At 40.3% G+C, this 19,418-nt stretch overlaps 2 protein-coding genes across 11 annotated transcripts in view; both read left to right on the top strand.

Moving 5' to 3' along the window:
- ZNF367 (zinc finger protein 367) overlaps nucleotides 1–3,139 on the top strand; it is a 28,789-nt gene extending 25,650 nt beyond the window's left edge. The window contains exon 5 of the mRNA XM_032636207.1: nucleotides 587–3,139. Coding sequence (XP_032492098.1) covers nucleotides 587–809 — 223 coding nt within the window. The 3' untranslated portion in view covers nucleotides 810–3,139. The remainder of the gene's footprint in view (nucleotides 1–586) is intronic.
- Nucleotides 3,140–5,197: 2,058 nt separating this feature from the next.
- SLC35D2 (solute carrier family 35 member D2) overlaps nucleotides 5,198–19,418 on the top strand; it is a 79,032-nt gene continuing 64,811 nt past the window's right edge. For 2 of the 10 annotated variants that reach the window (XR_004350276.1, XM_032634315.1), the window contains exon 1: nucleotides 5,200–5,480. Coding sequence is in view for 7 of the 10 variants with exons in the window: in XM_032634315.1 (XP_032490206.1) it covers nucleotides 5,329–5,480 (152 nt within the window). In the remaining 3 variants the exon portion in view is untranslated. Of the gene's footprint in view, nucleotides 5,481–19,418 lie in introns of all 10 variants that reach the window. The other 8 variants (XR_004350278.1, XR_004350277.1, XM_032634316.1 and 5 more) reach the window with 8 other exon arrangements.

Raw genomic sequence — 19,418 nt, 5'->3', positions numbered from 1 at the left:
GTCATTTAAATATGCCTTTCTTTGGTTATCAAAAAGGTGGAACATTTGTATTTTTTCTTGTGAATTATCAGTTGGCTACGTAATAGAAAATGATGGTGCTCTTAAATTCTTGAGTAAGCTCTAGGTGTTACACATATTAATCCATTTGTCCTATTTTGTGGGTTTAAACTTTCTCATAGTTAACTCTGTCAGAAGCCATCATCCCTCTGTGGATAGAATAAATGGGTTTCTAATGATTATTCTACTGTTTCTATATTTTATTCTAGTCCATTTCACATATGATCTTTAAGGCAGCTATAGTTTAATGACAAAAACACGTGACTAGAGAGTTGAGTATAAGACCCAGAACTGCCACTTGTTGATTTTGTTATTCTGAGCAAGTCCTTCAACTTCTTGAACTTGAATTTTTTCCTCTGTTATGGAAAAACATGTAATGTATTCGAAATCACTTTATAACTTTATAAACTGAAACACAAAATAATACTGTAGGAAAGACCCCCCCCCCATTTTTATTTTCTTCAAAGAAAAGTGAACATTTGAGAATGTTATATATACTGTATAAGTAATACGGATGCATTTCATATAGGTACTGGGAAACACGAGAGCAGCGTACTCCCACCTTGAAAGGAAAGCTGGTTCAGAAGGCAGACCAGGAGCAGCAGGACCCTCTGGAGTACCTTCAGTCTGATGAGGAGGACGATGAGAAGAGCGGTGCCCAGCGGCGTCTGCAGGAGCAGCGGGAGCGCCTGCACGGAGCCCTCGCTCTCATCGAGCTCGCAAACTTGACGGGAGCGCCGCTCCGCCAGTAGCCAGAACACTGACTCTTTCCACTGTACAAAAGTACTGCCCAGCATACTTAAAAAGTAGATCCTTGGGCATAAGCTAAGCACCTTATTTGCTTATCATAGGCTGCTATTCTGTAGAAATTTATGAAGAATGTCATTGCCCCAGAATATGGGGTGAGAGAGAATTGCACTTTTTTTATATGGTATTGGATTTCTTGTAAAGTTTAAAATATTTTGTAAATATGGGACTTCTAGTACAGGGTAGAAAACTACGTGTTGTGGGAAGCTAGATTTTGCAAGTTTAATGCATTCATTGGAAGCAGTTCTCACAGGAAGCACTTTCTGAATAAGACACTTGTATGAAAAAAAAAAAGAATGGTACATGTAGCCAAAGAAGGTTTAAATAGATTATTTATAAGATCATTTTTAACAATGTATATTAGTATGTTTAACAATACTGTAAACACTGAAACAAGCAAGAAAGTATAAGATGTGTGTAAGATATATATTTTTAAATTGCAAAATATCGTGCCTAATAAGACTAGAGAAATGGAAAACTGACTATTTCGGAAGACTTTCTAACTTACCGACTTTGGAAGAAAATAGGTATTTGAAGATCTTGGTAAGATGAACAGTAGTTCAGAATTTTCAACATTGGAGTAAAATCAGTCTTATTCTATCTTTCTGAGGCTTTACAACTCACTGTGATATTTAGGTTTGAAAGCACTTGTCACCCTTAGCTTGTTAACTTGGGAACTTTTGCACATTTCATGTTTCTCATTTGCTGAAATTGAATGATTAATCTTGCAAAGTCTAGGTAACTCGGTAATTGGTATTTTTAAAAAATATTATGGGCCCTGTAATGAGATTTGGAAGTTGGATTTTTTTAATAAAAGGGACATCTACAGGGTTGTTTTGTAATGAACTGTCTTAGATCCTTTGTTAGCAAACACTAAATTTAAATGTACTGCTTGTTTAGAATTATTAGCAAATGGAAGCCTCCTATTTATATTTTCAGTGCATAAAGCCACCTTCTTGCTTTACTTCAGAATAACATGCCAAGCTATTTTGTGTTCACTAAATTTAGCTATCAGTTAAACACTGCAGAAAATATTAGCGACTCAAATAAGTAGGCTTCTGGAATAGTTTTAACTGCAAGTGTGTTAACTTGTGTGGTGGTTTTTAATCATTTTTTCCAAAATAGATGAAGTTTTTAAACACCACTTTATGTACTGAAGCATGAATAGAAAAATCAAGAGCTGAGTAGTTCACCTCCTTTATGTAGGCATAAGCCTCCATCATTTTAACTTGTTTTAAGCAGAAACTAAATAACATCATAGCATGGTAATTTCATAGATTGCTTAATTGGAGTAAGCTTCAGAATAAGAGAGTGAAATATGGGCTCTTCAGCGCCTTTTGTTTCTTTTTTGTATTGATGTAGTAGCCTACAGATGTAGTTTAAACATTACCTAAAATGTAGGCTTCTTTATCTCAAAATCCCAATGTGTTGCAGTACACAGATAGTTTAAAATATGTAGCCACGGGGAAGGGGAGGTATGTAAATGTCTTGAAATGGAGCAAAAGTATGAAAGATGATAGTAACAAATAATGTGTATGATGAGGACATACTTTAAAAATGTAATTCCTCTGTACAGTAAATTACAAATCTTGAGGGATTTTTTTTTGTAATAAGAGAATTTATATTTGTAATGGTTTAAGAATTTTGTTTGTAATCTGGTATATAGAATTTTAACTTGGAGCACTTATGAGCAAGTAAGAGAGACTATAGTATCTGAATTTTCTTGGTTTAGGTTTCAACATTTTTCTCTAGAATTTTTCCCTCAAATATGACTTAATGAATTATAAAAAGCATCGTCAGTCTGGGGAAATTTAAAAGTTGATGAACTTACCTAAAGAAGGAAGTGCAGTAAGAATTTAAAAAATACAAATACTTGCCAGTTCACAGATAATAAAATTTAAGGCCTTCAAAAGTAGGAGTTTTTGTTTGTTTATCCTGTCAGCTTTTGCCAACTATAATAGTTATATTCACAAACTTTTCATTTGTATAATTGGAAGTTTTAAGACATTATTACAACTATTTACTATAGAAATATTTAAAATGTTCTTTTTTTGATATAAGCTGTATACTTGGACAGAATACATTGGCATCTAAAATTTGAGGTGTGTTAACACTGCTTTTTGTTTTAAAAATGTGGTTTACATTCAGATTTTTGAAGTGTTTTATGCTTCATATGGCTAAGTTGTAGTTTGGCAGAGTTAACAGCATAAGAATAAACATGCTGTAATTTTAAAAAATGCTTTGAATAAAAACTTATTTTAATTTACAGTTTAAAGTACATGTTCATTCTTAAACCCTTTACAATTTGTTTTTCTTTTTAAAAATATAATAGCCATAATATAAAAATCTAAAGATGGAAAGAAATGTCAACTATAGCCATACATTCTCCCATCATTATTATTTTGGTGCATTTTATATTTCATTCCAGTCTCATTCGAGGCATCATTTTAGCATAGTTAGAACCATCATGTGAATTCCTTTTTCTTACATTAAAATTATGGTCTTTTAGAATATAGATATTCATTTAACTTCCTCATCTGTTTCATTATTACAGTGTTAAAAAAGTATTAAACTATTGCCAGCTCCAGGATGTGTTGAATCTGGGGTCAAACCCATAGAATCCACTCAGGGCCTGATTACTTTTCTGAGTCAAGCAAATTTAATTTTTTTATTAGTTATTTTTGGTAGATCTTTAGTTGTTTACTTGCAATGGCAAGGTTCAGCCTGTCCAGGCTTTGTACAAAAGAATTTCACAAGCAACTCTTGAGTGTGAGTTGTGGTTTAAACAAAGTAAGGATGAGATTTTGACAGTGACTTAAATTCCTGGAAGTATGTATATAGAAGCAAATTAAATGCAAATATGGTTAAGGCTGTCTTTAAAAGTGACTTTAAAATAGTCTTAGACTTCCCTGGTGGTCCAGTGGTTAAGACTCCGAGCTTCCAATGCAGGGGGCTCTGGTTGATCCCTGGTCTGGGATCTAAGATCCTGCATGCTGTGTAGCATGTGTGTGTGGGGTGGGGTGTGGTGTGGTGGGGGGGGGGAAGCAGGACTGTTTTGCAGCCAAACCTTATTTGGAGACTCACTGGAAACATAGTTGATCTTTTTGAGGCAATTAACCAAAATGACTTCCAAGTTCAGATTTTTGGGTTCAACTTGAATATGAATTTATTTTCTATTTTAAACAGTCTTATGTGTGTTTGTTCCTTTCCTGTTTTGGGTAATGTAGACTCTTCCTTTCTGGCTCTTTTTGTGCTAGTTATTTGTCAGAAGTTCTGCTTTAGTTCTTATCAGTACTGAAAATGTTTTTGGTTGTTCAGTGACTCCAAAAGAAAACCATTGCATGGCATCGATATAGTTAGGCTCAAATATCTATTTAACTTGAAATCTTTAGCTTTTCTAAAAAGTTGAAATTTCAGATGTTTAAAATTAATTATTTAGAATGAAAATATGGGACATTTAATTGAAAAAATGTTAGACCAGGTAGACTGGTCAGAGTAGGCAGTTCTGGGAGGCCCTCCTTCAGTTAACATGAACAATAACCTGATGTTTAGATGCACCCATGTAGAAAAGAAATGGGTAGGGGGAGAACCTGCCTTAAAGCACCCAGAGGCAAGAAAAGCCTGGAGACTTTGCACCCACTATACCCCTAGCCATTCCACTCCTAGGTATTTCCCGAAGATAAATGAAAATATACGTTCACACAAAAAAACTTGTACACGAATGTTCATGGAAGCATTTTTTTGGTAATAGCCCTAAAGTGGAAACAACCAAACATGCCCACCACCTACCTAGTGAATGGATAAACAAATTGTGGTACTACTCAACAATGAAAAGACTCGAACATGGGTGAGTCACAAAAATAATAAAAGCGAAAAGAGCCTTGAAAGAGTACATGCTCATTTATACGAATTTTCTGAAAAGGCAAATCTAACCTAGGGTAATAGAAATCAGAATGAAATGGGGGGGGGGTCGACCAGTGGGACACAAAGGGCACTTTTTGGGGTGATGGAAATGTTCTATGTTTTGACTTGGGTGGTTACACGGGTGTATGCATTTGTCAAAACATCGACTGTGGACTCGTAAAATCTGCATTTCATTGTATGTAAATTGTCAGTTTAAAATATTGGAAAAAAAGGAAGCAAAACAAACCCTAAGTCTTAACGCTTCTCACCAAGGCAGCAGTTTGGAGGAAGGTAGGGTCTTTAAACTCTCCCAAACCCGTCTCTGTTCTCCTTTTAGACACAGAGAGTGGTGCTTTTGAGGAAGAACTGCAGCCGAACCCGCTCCTCCCGCGCCGGCAGCGTAGGGCGCCCGGCAGGGCTCTCGGGCTTGCACGGTTCCCGCCGTGGCCCTTCCTGTTTCGGCCGCGCCCTCTCCAGCGCCGGCCGGGGGCGGGGCCGGGGACGGGGACGGAACTGGGGCAGCGCAGGCCGGAGTGCGGCCGAGACTGGCAGCTGCGGGACATGACGGCAGGCCGCGAGGCCGAGGGTGCGGGTATGGACCACGCCTCCGCGCGGCTGCCCTCCCGGGCGGCCAAGCTACTGTCTGCACTCTTCTACGGGACCTGCTCCTTCCTCCTCGTGCTGGTTAACAAGGCGCTGCTGACCACCTACCGGTGAGGCGGGCGCCAGAGGTCCGGGCGGAGTCCGCGGAGGCCCCCGGCTGCTCCGCGGCGACCTGTCCCGGGACCTTCCCGTTACGGCTCCGCGCTGTCCGGCGGGAGCTGCCCCGACCCCCGAGGTCCCCGGGTGGGGGAGAGCGGCGGGGCTGCCCCTGCCCTCGGTGCACCTTGGGCGGGCGGGAACAGCGAGCGGGGAGCCTCACTGCTGACTCCCGTGCCAATGTGGGCGGCTGTGTGCTCGGCACATGGACCACGTTTTCACAGGGTCGGGACCTTCAGAGTGTTCTGAAAACCAAACCACAACCTAGCAAAGTCATTCTACGCTCAGTGAGTGCGGGCACACCTCACCGCCACTTACTGCTGTAGGACATTCTTCGCAGCTGTGCTTGTAGAGCTACCTCCCAGTGCTTTCACAAGTGCCGGTGAGCTGGAGCAAGTGATCTGAATGTGTTCTTCAAATGTGACTGTTCTTTATACAAATCAAGATGTTCAACCATCAGAAAAGTCCTGAGTGGATAAGTTTATTCGCATTGTTTGACCATTCACTCTCAGATTATCAGCATGTTCATGGAAAAATGGGGAAAACAATTAAAAATTCCTATTCTATACTTTTTTGGATGAATGTGCAGTAAACCAGCAAATTTGTAGTTCCTTGAACCTATTTGTAAAGACTAGAAAATCCTGTTTAATTCTCCTTTCGTTGTATTGACATTGAAAGAGCTGTGAATTTAGACCCAGCTCCACCATTTAATAGCTGTGCCTCTTAGGCCAGCCTCAGAGTCGTTTTTTCAGATGCAAAAGCCGGATAATTAAAACTCTGTGAATTACCTCCCAGATCTCTGTGCGAGCTGTCAGAAGTGAGGGCTTCTTGTAAACTATACTGTGCTGCAAGAATGTAAAATCAGAATTTTATAAAGAGTCCAAAGAGACCTTAGAGTATCTTCAGCCCAAAGAGACTGTCAGAGTATCTTCTTTTTATTTTATACTTGCAAAAGCTGAGACCTACATGAGCTTGGCTGGTTCCACCTCTAACAGATATTTACCAAGCACCTACTATGTGCCAAGCCCATCACTGGCACCAGGGAAGCAGCTGTGAAAAACGCAAAGCTCCTGCTGTGGAGATTCCATATCAGCGGTAGAGACAGAAGATAAACAGGTGGGCTCATGAATAAGCAAGGTGATTTCAGGTATGCTAGGAGAGTGCCTGGGGTGGAATGGTTGGGGTTAGAGCATTACACACAGAAGAAAAAGTGCTGAAGTGGGCATGAGCTTCGCCTGCTGGAGGAACAGAGAGAATGTCATTCTGGCTAGAATGAGCAAGTGGTAGAAGGTAGGAAAGACAACGTGGAGGTAGGCAGGGAGGGCAGAATCACTTCCTTCATTCCTTCAATAATATTCACTAAGCACCTGTTATATGCCAGGCACTGTTCTAGGCATTTGCGATACAGAAGTGAACAAAGCAGATCAAAATTCCATATGTCGTGAAGCATCCATCCATATTCCTGGAGCATACCCGGAGCCTTCTAGTGGATCAGTAAATAAACTGGTAGAATTTATATTAAGTCAGATGCAGCTGTGTGGTCAGGAGAAAAAAATAAGGAAAGGGAATTAGGGACTATGGGCATGGGGAAGAGTTTTCAGTCTCAGCGTGATCAGTGAAGTCTCATTAAGAAGGTGACAGTTGAACCAAGGGATGAATAATGTGAGGGAGATGGGGGAAGAACATTCCAGCATGGAAGAGTAAGGAGTTTAGGTGGGAATGGTACTAGATAGGGTCCCAGGGTAATGGATTTCTAGATTGTGTAGGGCCTTTGTGGCCACTGCGGAAGCTCTGAGGGAGCTTCTGGAAGGTGTCAAGCAAAGGAATAACATGATCTAACTCCCTCTAGCTGCTGTGTTGAGAGCAGATATTGGGGGACCAGGGTGGAGATAGAGAGACCATGATAAATAGTTTTCATTTTAGTCTAAATGCAATTGGAAGTCCCTTGGAAGGTTTTAGCATGGGTAGGGACATGGCATCATTTGTATGATTAACAAGATTTCTTTGGCTCTTGGGTGGGTGAAAAACTGATGGTATTGGAGCCAGGAATCGATTGTAATATTCTAGATAATTTTAAGTGGTGGCTTGGACTGGGGTGGAGGGTAGCAGTGGATATGGAGGGAAGGGATGGATTTGGGATAGTTTCTGGTGTTCCTAGGGCTATTGATATTCTTTACAAGGTCTTTTCGTGTGTTGCAGCATGCTTGCTGGTGTCCATGGGGAACAGAAACCCTCCCTCAAAGAAATTAGAATGAATAGATACATAAACATGGATCATTTAATATACAATGCAAGCAAATGAAAGAAAAAGAAAACTTAAGCACCTACCGTAAAAAACAAGAGGATGCTATTATAGGCTTTTGGGGAGCGTTGACAGTTATGTCAGTTGAAGTTTGAAGATAAGTCTCTGCTTTCTGCTCTTGACTAAGTAGTGTGCTCACTGACCATGGCAGTCAGTGCCTCCAAAAACATGTACCTTCTTGTTGGAAGCAGGACCAATAAACACTGGTTAAGTGCTGGGAAGATGAAGGATAGTGTCCGACCAGAAAGAATTTATATGAGACATCTCATGCTCTAGCCTTTTCATCTTTAAAATTTTGAGTTCCATGATTGAAGGAGGAAATTGAGTTTTTATCTCAGAAAGGCAAAGCCCCTTATAACCTTATAAGCAAATATTTCATATTTCCGTAATGTAATGTACAGTTGGAGGGCCCTGTTCAAAAAACATTGTTTATTCTCTCATTTCAAAATATTTTAGGAGCACGTTTTTGAGGGGAAGAGGGTTGGGGTGATTTGGTTATAACAATAAACCATAGAAATCTGATCCAAACATTAGCTGTTTGAGGACAGAATGTTGTGTTGTAGGATAGAAGGAAGGACCTTTCTGTAGTCACCTAATTTGCAGGATTACGGGAACATAGCTCAGGGAATGTTTTTTTCTCTTACAGTTTGAGTAGATTGTGTCTGGTTGGGGTACAAGACTGATGGGTGGTCTTAGTTATTTGTGAGTTTTAGGTCGTTGAGATGCTAAATTTACCTGGCTGGGCAGAGAGAGCCTTTGAAGGACTTGGACTGTCAGACCCTGTTGGGGTGAGACGGAGAAGCACGAATCTGTGGCCACTTGGTGACACTAGAGGTTCTTCGGAATCACATTCATGAGGGTTGTGCAGGCAGTCTGGAGTTGTTATTTTTGTTGCTTTTTTTTTTTTTTTTTTGTGGCACGCAGGCCTCTCACTGTTGTGGCCTCTCCGGTTGCGGAGCACAGGCTCCGGACGCGCAGGCTCAGCCGCCATGGCTCACGGACCTAGCTGCTTCGCGGCATGTGGGATCTTCCCGGACCGGGGCACGAACCCGTGTCCCCTGCATCGGCAGGCAGACTCTCAACCACTGCGCCACCAGGGAAGCCCTTGTTGCTATTTTAATACTGTTCTCTATGACATGTGAAGATTTACTAATGATGCTTAATAAAAAATATAAACTTAGCTGTATTCAATTCAACAAGTATTTGCTCCATATTTGCTGTGTGTCTACTTTTATGCAATCGAAGGCTTTAGGATCATTTCACACAGTGGTTTCCAAACTTGCTTGGTAATGTGAATCACTTGGAGAGTTTTTTTTTTTTTTTTTTTAAAGCTATTGAATCCGAGTCTCCAGCGGTGGGTGCTGGAAGTCTATATTAAAGAACAAAAACAACCCTAATTTTCTCTTACTCTGATGAAAACCGGCTCTCTCCCGAAGATGCTGTTCCATTTGACCCCTGGAAAGGAGCTGGATCCTGGTCACACCCCAGGTGTGGCCAGGAGGTGGGGTTGAGTCCTCGTAGCTTCCCACTGCCCCTGCTCTGTGGAGAGTCCAGACTCAGCACTCACTTTCTGTCCTCTCTGTAATGGCTCCTGAGCTTCTGTGGCTCATTTAGTGGAGTCCTGGTATTCCTCTCCATCCAGACTCGCATAAGCCTTCAGGACTTTGGGATACGCACGCTGAACCATCACAGCCCGCCTTGTCCCACATCCCGTGGTCACTCCTAGGGCCATGTGCTCACTGTGACCCTGCCAGCCACTCCAGTCCCTGTGCAGGATGTCCACGCTCTGCGCTGCAACCCAGCTCATTTCTGCCACATCACCCTTCAGGCATCCCTTCCCTCCTGGTCCAGCAGGAGGGCCCCTGCGCTGGAAGCCACAAGGCTCCTTTCCAGCTCCCGTCTTGGCTGGTACTTGTCCTGCACAGCCTACCTTCTGCATCCTTCCTTCAGCATTGAGCAGCTCCGACTGTCCTGGGAGAAAAAACACTTCCGGACTGGCTGGGCTGATGTTGAATCGATGATCACAAGCCTCAACCGGCTCTAGTACCACCTGCTAGTTTCTTCTGGGGGATTGCTTTCCTTGTCACAGAAATGACTCCTTCCCACTTTCTCTTTTACCCTGAAACCTCCCACACCCCCATCCTCCACTCTCCTCTGATACTTCATTGAGGAAACTGAAACCGTCAGATGATGTCCCCTTTCTGCTATGATGGAGGGAGCATCTTGTTCCTGTGGAAGGTCCAGCTCCCCACTTCTGGATGTCCCCTTCTCCCGGCTCCTTTCATCATCCTCCTCTATTCTGCGTCAGCAAGCTCTCTCTACCGGCTTAAAACATGTTTAGGTTTCTCAAGCAAAAATAACCCTCCCTTGATCCACATGGGTGCTCATTTCTCTGTTCCTTTCAGAGTCCGACTCTTCAAAGAGTTGTGCACACATACTGTCTTTACTTCCTTGCATTCACTCCTAAAATAATTCAGTTAAAATTGGGAGTTATTTAAATACAGAAATGTACAAAGAAGACAGTAATAATATTGCATATTCCCACTACCTAGAATCAATATTTTGAAATTTTTTTTTGAAGAAAAGTCATTCTGTGTGATCATTATAAAGAATTCAAACAAAAGAAAAATATTAGGGTAAAATTTAAAATATTACTAAATTGACATTAGGCAATAACTTCAGACATCTTTTTAGATAGATGGATGGATTGGAGAAAGATTAATAGACTGAATTACTTTTTATATAAAGTATATATTATAGATGCTACTTATTTACTCATTTCTTTATAAATTGTTTTCTTTAATCCAAAAAGGAGTGGGAAATGGAGTGGGGGGGGGCCTTTCATTTAATTATTTAATTTTTTGAGGATCACCTAAGTCCCTCCACCACTTTTTATTATGAAAAGTTTCAAGCACACAGAAAAGTGGAAAGCAAAGTACAATGAACACCCATACACATACCACTGAGGTTCAGTAATTAACATTTTGCTATATTTGCATTTTCCCCTGAACCATTGAATATAAGCTGCATACATCATGACACTACACTCAGATATTTCAACATGCCTCTCCTGAAATATGGATATTCTCCTACATAGTATCATTTTTGTTCTTAACAAATTTAACAGTAATTTCCTAAAATAATCTAATACCAAATCTATAATCATTCCAATTATTCCCCAAGATGTTTTTATGGTTGTTTTAAACATTTGAATCAAGATCCAATCAAAATTCATGCAACGCATACAGTTATGTCTTTTTAGTTTATTTTAATCTAGAAAAGTCCCCCGTTCCACCTCTTTCCCCGATACTGAATTTGAAAAGCCTGGGCCAGGTGTGTTGTAAAGTGTCCCATATTATCGGTTGTCTGATTTATTTTTTGAAGTCTCACTTAACTTACTCTGTTTTTTAAACTGAAAGTTAGATCTAAAGGCTTGATTACATTCAGATTAAACATTTTTTGGCAAGACCACTTTATAGCTGACCCTGTAAACTTCAGCTTGCATCATATGAGGGATTGTGCTACCGTTAGTCATGCTGGCTGTGTTTGAAGGCTTACTTAAGGTGAGGACTGCAAGTTGCATGTACGTATGAAATGTAGTTTAACTGAATTGAATGGAGAAAAGAGAAATTAGAGTTCAACAAAAAGAATTGTTGACTTTCAAATATATATATATTTCAATTTCTGATGGTATATATGGCTTCTCTGCTATGAATGATGACATTTGCATACTTCTTCCCATGGTTCCTCCCCTCCATGTCTTCTTTTACAGTGTAGCATCCTGTTGTGTAATTATAATCCCACAGTTGTTTGAATCTGTTCCATATTAAATGGATACAGTAGTCAGCACCCTTTTATCACAGTGTCTCCATTCCAGAGTTCATTATTTTGATTTGATTCCTAATTGGTTGATTCTGATGTCTGGTAGTATTTTTATGGAGAGTTCATGGCTGCTGTATTAATCGTGTTGAATATTAACAGCTTTTTCTGCAACAAGTGTGCTTTTAGATCTGGAGAGTTTACTTATTCTCCCCATGTCAAGGAAACAAATTTGCCTTTTATCTTTTAATCATTTTCTCTCTTTACTGAGAGAACAGCACAGCAATTAGCCCTCTCTGCTGGTATCTATCTTCTATATCTGTTTATGTTTGAGAGTTTGTCTTTTCCCTACTCATTCACTGTGATTACCTCATCTTGGTAATTCAGTTTAAAGCAGTTGCCATTTAGTTCTGTGTTGTTTCTAAATGGTTCATGTGGCAGTTATGTGTGTTTTTTCTTACATCTTTATTGGAGTATAATTGCCTTACAATGTTATGTTAGTTTCTGCTGTATAAAAAAGTGAATCAGCTATATGTATACATATATCCCCATATCCCCACCCTCTTGCATCTCCCTCCCACACTCCCTATCCCACCCATCTAGGTGGTCACAAAGCACTGAGCTGATCTCCCTGTGCTATTCAGCTGCTTCCCACTAGCTATCTATTTTACATTTGCTAGTGTATATATGTCAATGCTACTCTATCACTTCGTCCCAGCTTACCCTCCCTGCCCCCCATGTCCTCAAGTCCATTCTCTACATCTGCATCTTTATTCCTGTCCTGCCCCTATGTTCATCAGAACCTTTTTTATTTTTTTTAGATTCCATATATATGTGTTAGCATATGGTATTTGTTTTTCTCTTTCTGACTTACTTCACTCTGTATGACAGGCTCTAGGTCCATCCACCTCACTACAAATAACTCAATTTCGTTTCTTTTTATGACTGAGTATATATTGTATATATGAGCCATTGTATGTATGAGCCACTGTATTGTATATACATTGTATATATATACATTGTATATATATATATAGTATATATATTGTATTGTATATATATATTGTATATATATATTGTATTGTATATATTGTATGTATTGTATATTGTATATATATATATAGTATATATATTGTATATATTGTATGTATTGTGTACATATATATATATATATATATATATATATATATATGAGCCACATCTTCTTTATCCATTCATCTGTTGATGGACACTTAGGTTGCTTCTATGTCCTGGCTATAGTAAATACTGCTGCAATGAACATTGTGGTACATGACTCTTTTTGAATTATGGAATTCTTAGGGTACAGGCCCAGTAGTGGGATTGCTGGGTTGTATGGTAGTTCTATTTTTAGTTTTTTAAGGAAACTCTATACTGTTCTCCATAGTGGCTGTATGAATTTACATTCCTACCAACAGTGCAAGAGGGCTCCTTTTTCTCCACACCCGCTCCAGCATTTATTTGTAGATTTTTTGATGGTGGCCATTCTGACCGGTGTGAGATGATATCTCATTGTAGTTTTGATTTGCATTTCTCCAATGATTAGTGATGTTGAGCATCCTTTCATGTGTTTGTTGGCAATCTGTATATCTTCTTTGGAGAAATGTCTCTTTATGTCTTCTGCCCATTTATGGATTGGGGTTTTTTTTGATATTGAGCTGCATGAGCTTCTTGTATATTCTGGAGATTAATCCTTTGTCAGTTGCTTCATTTGCAAATATTTTCTCCCATTCTGAGGGTTGTCTTTTTGTATTGTTTATGGTTTCATTGCTGTGCAAAAGCTTTTAAGTTTCATTAGGTCCCATTTATTTATTTTTGTTTTTATTTCCATTTCTCTAGGAGGTGGGTAAAAAAGGATCTTGCTGTGATTTATGTCATAGAGTGTTCTGCCTATGTTTTTCTCTAAGAGTTTTATAGTGTCTGGCCTTACATTTAGGTCTTTAATCCATTTTGAGTTTATTCTTGTGTATGGTGTTAGGGAGTGTTCTAATTTCATTCGTTTACAAGAGGCTGTCCAGTTTTCCCAGCACCACTTATTGAAGAGGCTGCTTTTTCTCCATTGTATATTCTTGCCTCCTTTATCAAAGATACGGTGAACATATGTGCATGGGTTTATCTCTGGGCTTTCTATCCTGTTCCATTGATCTATATTTCTGTTTTGGTGCCAGTACCATACTGTCTTGATTACTGTAGCTTTGTAGTATAGTCTGAGGTTCAGGAGCCTGATTCCTCCATCTCTATTTTTCTTTCTCAAGATTGCTTAGGTTGTTTGGGGTCTTTGGTGTTTCCATACAAATTATGAAATTTTTTGTTCTAGCTCTGTGCAAAATGCCAGTGGTAGTTTGATAGGGATTGCGTTGAATCTGTAGATTGCTTTGGGGAATATAGTCACTTTCACAATGTTGATTCTTCCAATCCAAGAACATTGTATATCTCTCCCTCTGTTTGTACCATTTTAAATTTCTTTTATCAGTGTCTTATACTTTTCTGCGTACAGGTCTTTGTCTCCCTAGGTAGGTTTATTCCTAGGTATTTTATTCTTTTTGTTGCAATGGTGAATGGAAGTGTTTCCTTAATTTCTCTTTCAGATGTTTTCATCATCAGTGTATAGGAAGGCAAGAGATTTCTGTGCATTAATTTTGTATCCTGCTACTTTACCAAGCTCATTGATTAGCTCAGGTAGTTTTCTGGTAGCATCTTTAGGATTCTCTACATATAATATCATGTCATCTGCAAACAGTGACAGCTTTGCTTCCTCTTTTCTGATTTGGATTCCTTTGATTTCTTTTTCTTCTCTGATTGCTGTGGCTGAAACTTCCAAAACTATGTTGAATAATAGTGGTGAGAGTGGGCAATCGTGTCTTGTTCCTGATCTTAGAGGAAATGGTTTCACTTTTTCAGCATTGAGAACGACGTTGGCAGTGGGTTTGTCATATATGGCCTTTATTATGTTGAGGTAAGTTACCTCTGTGCCTACTTTCTGGAGGGTTTTTATCATAAATGGGTGTTGCATTTTTGCTGAAAGCTTTTTCTGCATCTATTCAGATTATCATATGGTTTTTACCTTCAGTTTGTTACTATGGTGTGTATCACATTGATTGATTTGGGTATATTGAAGAATCCTTGCGTTCCTGGGATAAACCCCACTTGATCATCCTTTTAATGTGCTGTTGGATTCTGTTTGCTGGTATTTTGTTGAGGATTTTTGCATCTATCTCATCAGTGATATTGGCCTGTAGTTTCCTTTCTTTGTGACATCTTTGTCTGGTTTTGGTATCAGGGTGATGGTGGCCTTGTAGTATGAGTTTGGGAGTGTTCCTCCCTCTGCTATATATATATATATATATATATATATATATATATATATATATATTTTTTTTTTTTTTTTTTTTTTTTTTGCGGTACGCGGGCCTCTCACTGCTGTGACCTCTCCCGCTGCGGAGCACAGGCTCCGGACGCGCAGGCCCAGCGGCCATGACTCACGGGCCCAGCCGCTCCGCGGCATGTGGGATCCTCCCGGACCGGGGCACGAACCCGCATCCCCTGCATCGGCAGGCGGACTCTCAACCACTGCGCCACCAGGGAAGCCCCCTCCGCTATATTTTGGAAGAGTTTGAGAAGGATAGGTGTTAGCTCTTCTCTAAATGTTTGATAGAATTTACCTGTGAAGGCTTCTGGTCCTGGGCTTTTGTTTGTTGGAAGATTTTTAATCACAGTTTCAATTTCAGTGCTTGTGATTGGTCTGTTTATATTTACTGTTTCTTCCTGATTCAGTTTCAGAAGGTTGTGCTTTTCTATGAACTTGTCCATTTCTTCTAGGTTTTCCATTTTATTGGCATATAGTGTCTTGTACTAATCTCCCATGATCCTTTGTATTTCTGCAGTGTCAGTTGTTACTTTCCTTTTTCATTTCTAATTCTATTGAGTCTTCTCCCTGTTTTTCTTGATGAATCTGGCTAATGGTTTATCAATTTTCTTTATCTTCTCAAAGAACCAGCTTGTAGTTTCATTGATCTTTGCTATTATTTCCTTCATTTCTTTTTCATTCATTTCTGATCTGATCTTTACGTTTTCTTTCCTTTCGCTAACTTTGGGTTTTTTTTGTTCTTCTTTCTCTAATTGCTTTAGGTGTAAAATTAGGTTGTTTATTTGAGATGTTTCTTGTCTCTTGAGGTAGGATTGTACTGCTATAAGCTCCCCTCTTAGAACTGCTTTTGCGGCATCCCGTAGGTTTTGTGTCGCCGTGTTTTCATTGTCACTTGTTTCTAGGTATTTTTTGATTTCTTCTTGATTTCTTCAGTGATCTCCTGGTTATTTAGTAGTGTATAGTTAGCCTCCATGTGTTTGTATATTTTACAGATTTTTTCCTGTAATTGATACGTAGTCTCACAGCATTGTGGTCAGAAAAGACACTAGATACGATTTCAGTTTTCCTAAATTTACCAAGGCTTGATTTGTGAGCCAAGATATGATCTATCCTGGAGAATGTTGCATGTGCTCTTGAGAAGAAAGTGTATTCTGTTGTTTTTGGATGGAATGTCCTATAAATATCAATTAAGTCCATCTGGTCTACTGTGTCTTTTAAAGTTTGTGTTTCCGTTTTAATTTTCATTTTGGATGATCTGTCCATTGGTGAAAGTAGGGTGTTAAAGTCCCCTACTATTATTGTGTTACTGTCGATTTCCCCTTTTATGGCTGTTAGCATTTGCCTTATGTATTGAGGTGCTCCTATGTTGGGTGCATAAATATTTACAATTGTTATATCTTCTTGGATCGATCCCTTGATCATTTTGTAGTGTCCTTCCTTGTGTCTTGTAACAGTCTTTATTTTAAAGTCTATTTTATCTGATGTGAGTATTGCTACTTCACCTTTCTTTTGATTTCCATTTGCATGGAATATCTTTTTCCATCCCGTCACTTTCAGTTTGTGTGTGTCCCTAGGTCTGAAGTGGGTCTCTTGTAGACAGCATATATACGGATCTTGTTTTTGTATCCGTTCAGATTGTCTATGTCTTTTGGTTGGAGCATTTAATCCATTTACATTTAAGGTAATTATCAGTATATATATTCCTATTACCATTTTCTTAATTGTTTTGGGTTTGTTTTTGTAGGTCTTTCCCTTCTCTTGTGTTTCCTGCCTAGAGAAGTTCCTTTAGCATTTGTTGTAAAGCTGGTTTGGTGGTGATGGATTCTCTTAGCTTTTGCTTGTCTGTAAAGGTTTTAATTTCTCCACTGAATCTGAATGAGATCCTTGCCGGGTAGAGGAATCTTGGTTATAGATTTTTCCCTTTCATCACTTTAAATATGTCCTGCCACTCCCTTCTGGCTTGCAGAGTTTCTGCTGAACGATCAGCTGTTAACCTTCTGGGGATTCCCTTGTATGTTATTTGTTGCTTTTCCCTTGCTGCTTTTAATATTTTTCTTTGTATTTAATTTTTGATGGTTTGATTAATATGTGTCTTGGCATGTTTCTCCTTGGATTTATTCTGTATGGGACTCTCTGAACTTCCTGGACTTGATTGACTCTTTCCTTTCCCATATTAGGGAAGTTTTCAACTATAATCTCCTCAAAATATTTTCTCAGTCCCTTTCTTTTTCTCTTCTTCTCCTGGGTCCCCTATAATTTGAATGTTGGTGCGTTTAATGTTGTCCCCGAGGTCTCTGAGACTGTTCTCAATTCTTTTCATTCTTTTTTCTTTATTCTGCTCTGTGGTAGTTATTTCCACTGTCTTATCTTCCAGGTCACTTATCCATTCTTCTGCCTCACTTATTGTGCTATTGATTCCTTTTAGAGTATTTTTAATTTCATTTATTGTGTTGTTCATTATTGTTTGTTTGCTCTTTACTCCTTCTAGGTCCTTGTCAAACGTTTCTTGTATTTTTTCCGTTCTGTTTCCAAGATTTTCGATCATCTTTGCTATCATTACTCTGAATTCTCTTTCAGGTAGACTGCCTATTTCGTCTTCCTTTGTTTGGTCTTGTGGATTTTTACTTCGGTCCTTCATCTGCTGCCTATTTCTCTGTCTTCTCATTTTGCTTAACTTACTGAGTTTGGTGTCTCCTTTTTGCAGGCTGCAGTTTCGTAGTTCCTGTAGTTTTTGGTGTCTGCCCCCAGTGGGTAAGGTTGGTTCAGTGGCTCCTTGAGGCTTCCTTGTGAAGGGGACTGGTGCTTGTGTTCTGGTGGATGAGGCTGGATTTTGTCTTTCTGGTGGGCAGGACCACGTCTGGTGGTGTGTTTTGGGGTATCTGTGAACTTAGTATGATTTTAGGCAGCCTCTCTGCTAATGGGTAGGGTTGTGTTCATGACTTGCTAGTTGTTTGGCATGGGGTGTCCAGCACTGGAGCTTGCTAGTCGTTGAGTGGAACTGGGTCTTTGCGTTGAGATGGAGATCTCTGGGAGAGCTCTCGCCCATTGATATTATGTGGGGCCAGGAGATCTCTGGTGGGTCAATGTCCTGAACTTGGCTCTCCCACCTCAGAGGCTCAGTCCTGACACCTGGCTGGAGTACCAAGTGTCAGCCACATGGCTCAGAAGAAAAGGGAGGGAAAAAAAGCAAGCAATCAAGAAAAAAATTAATAAAATTAATAAAGTTATTAAAATAAAAAATTATTAAAATTAAGACGGTAATAAAAAAAGAAAGAGAGCAACCAAACCAATAAACAAATCCACCAATTATAACAAGCATTAAAAACTAAATTAAGATAATCATAAAACTCAGAAATTAGTCATTCGCATACAGCAAACCCCAAGTGTACAGTTGCTCCTAAAGTCCACCACCTCAATTTTGTGATGATTCGTTGTCTATTCAGGTATTCCAGAGATGCAGGGTACATCAAGTTGATTATGGAGATTTAATCTGCTGCTCCTGAGGCTGCTGGGAGAGATTTCCCTTTCTCTTCTTTGTTTGCACAGCTCCTGGGGTTCAGCTTTGGATTTGGCCCCGCCTCTGCGTAGAGGTCGTCTGAGGGCGTCTTTTCTTCCCTCAGACAGGAGGGGGTTAAAGGAGCGGCTGATTAGGGGCCTCTGGCTCACTCAGGTTGTTGGGAGGGAGGGGTATGGAACGTGGCGTGAGCCTGAAGCGGCAGAGGCCGGCTTGACATTGTAACAGCGTGATGTTGTAACAGCGTGACATTGTAACTACTCTGGCAGTGGTGCGCTGCACAGGCTCCCGGGAGGCGAGGTGTGGATAGTGACTTGTGCTTGCACACAGCCTTCTTGGTGGCTGCAGTAGCAGCGTTAGCGTTTCATGCCCATGTCAGGTGTCCATGCTGATAGCTGTGGCTTGCGCCTTTCTCTGGAGCTTGTTTAGGCGGTGCTCTGCCCTCTGTGGGCAGACAGGGGGGGAAATCCCCTCTTCTCCCGTACCCGGAAACAATGGTCTCTTGCCTCTTAGGCAAGTCCAGCCTTTTTCTTGGACTCCCTCCTGGCTAGCCGTGGTGCACTAGCCCCCTTCAGGTTTTGTTCACGCAGCCAACCCCAGTCCTCTCCCTGCGATCTAAGCTCCAAATCCTGAGCTTCAGCTCTCAGCCCCCACCCGCCCCTGCATGTGAGCAGACAAGCCTCTCGGGCTGGTGAGTGCTGGTCGGCACCGATCCTCTGTGCAGGAATCTCTCCGCTTTGCCCTCTGCATCCCTGTTGCTGCGCTCTCCTCCATGGCTGCGAAGCTTCCCCCCACCCCCACCCCCACCCCCCGTCCCCACCAGTGAAGGGCCTTCCTAGTGTGTGGAAACTTTTCCTCCTTCACAGCTCCCT

The sequence above is a fragment of the Phocoena sinus genome, chromosome 6, assembly GCF_008692025.1.
Source record: "Phocoena sinus isolate mPhoSin1 chromosome 6, mPhoSin1.pri, whole genome shotgun sequence".
In the NCBI taxonomy this organism is placed as follows: Eukaryota; Metazoa; Chordata; class Mammalia; order Artiodactyla; family Phocoenidae; genus Phocoena; species Phocoena sinus.
This window is presented reverse-complemented; position numbering and strand designations above follow the sequence as displayed.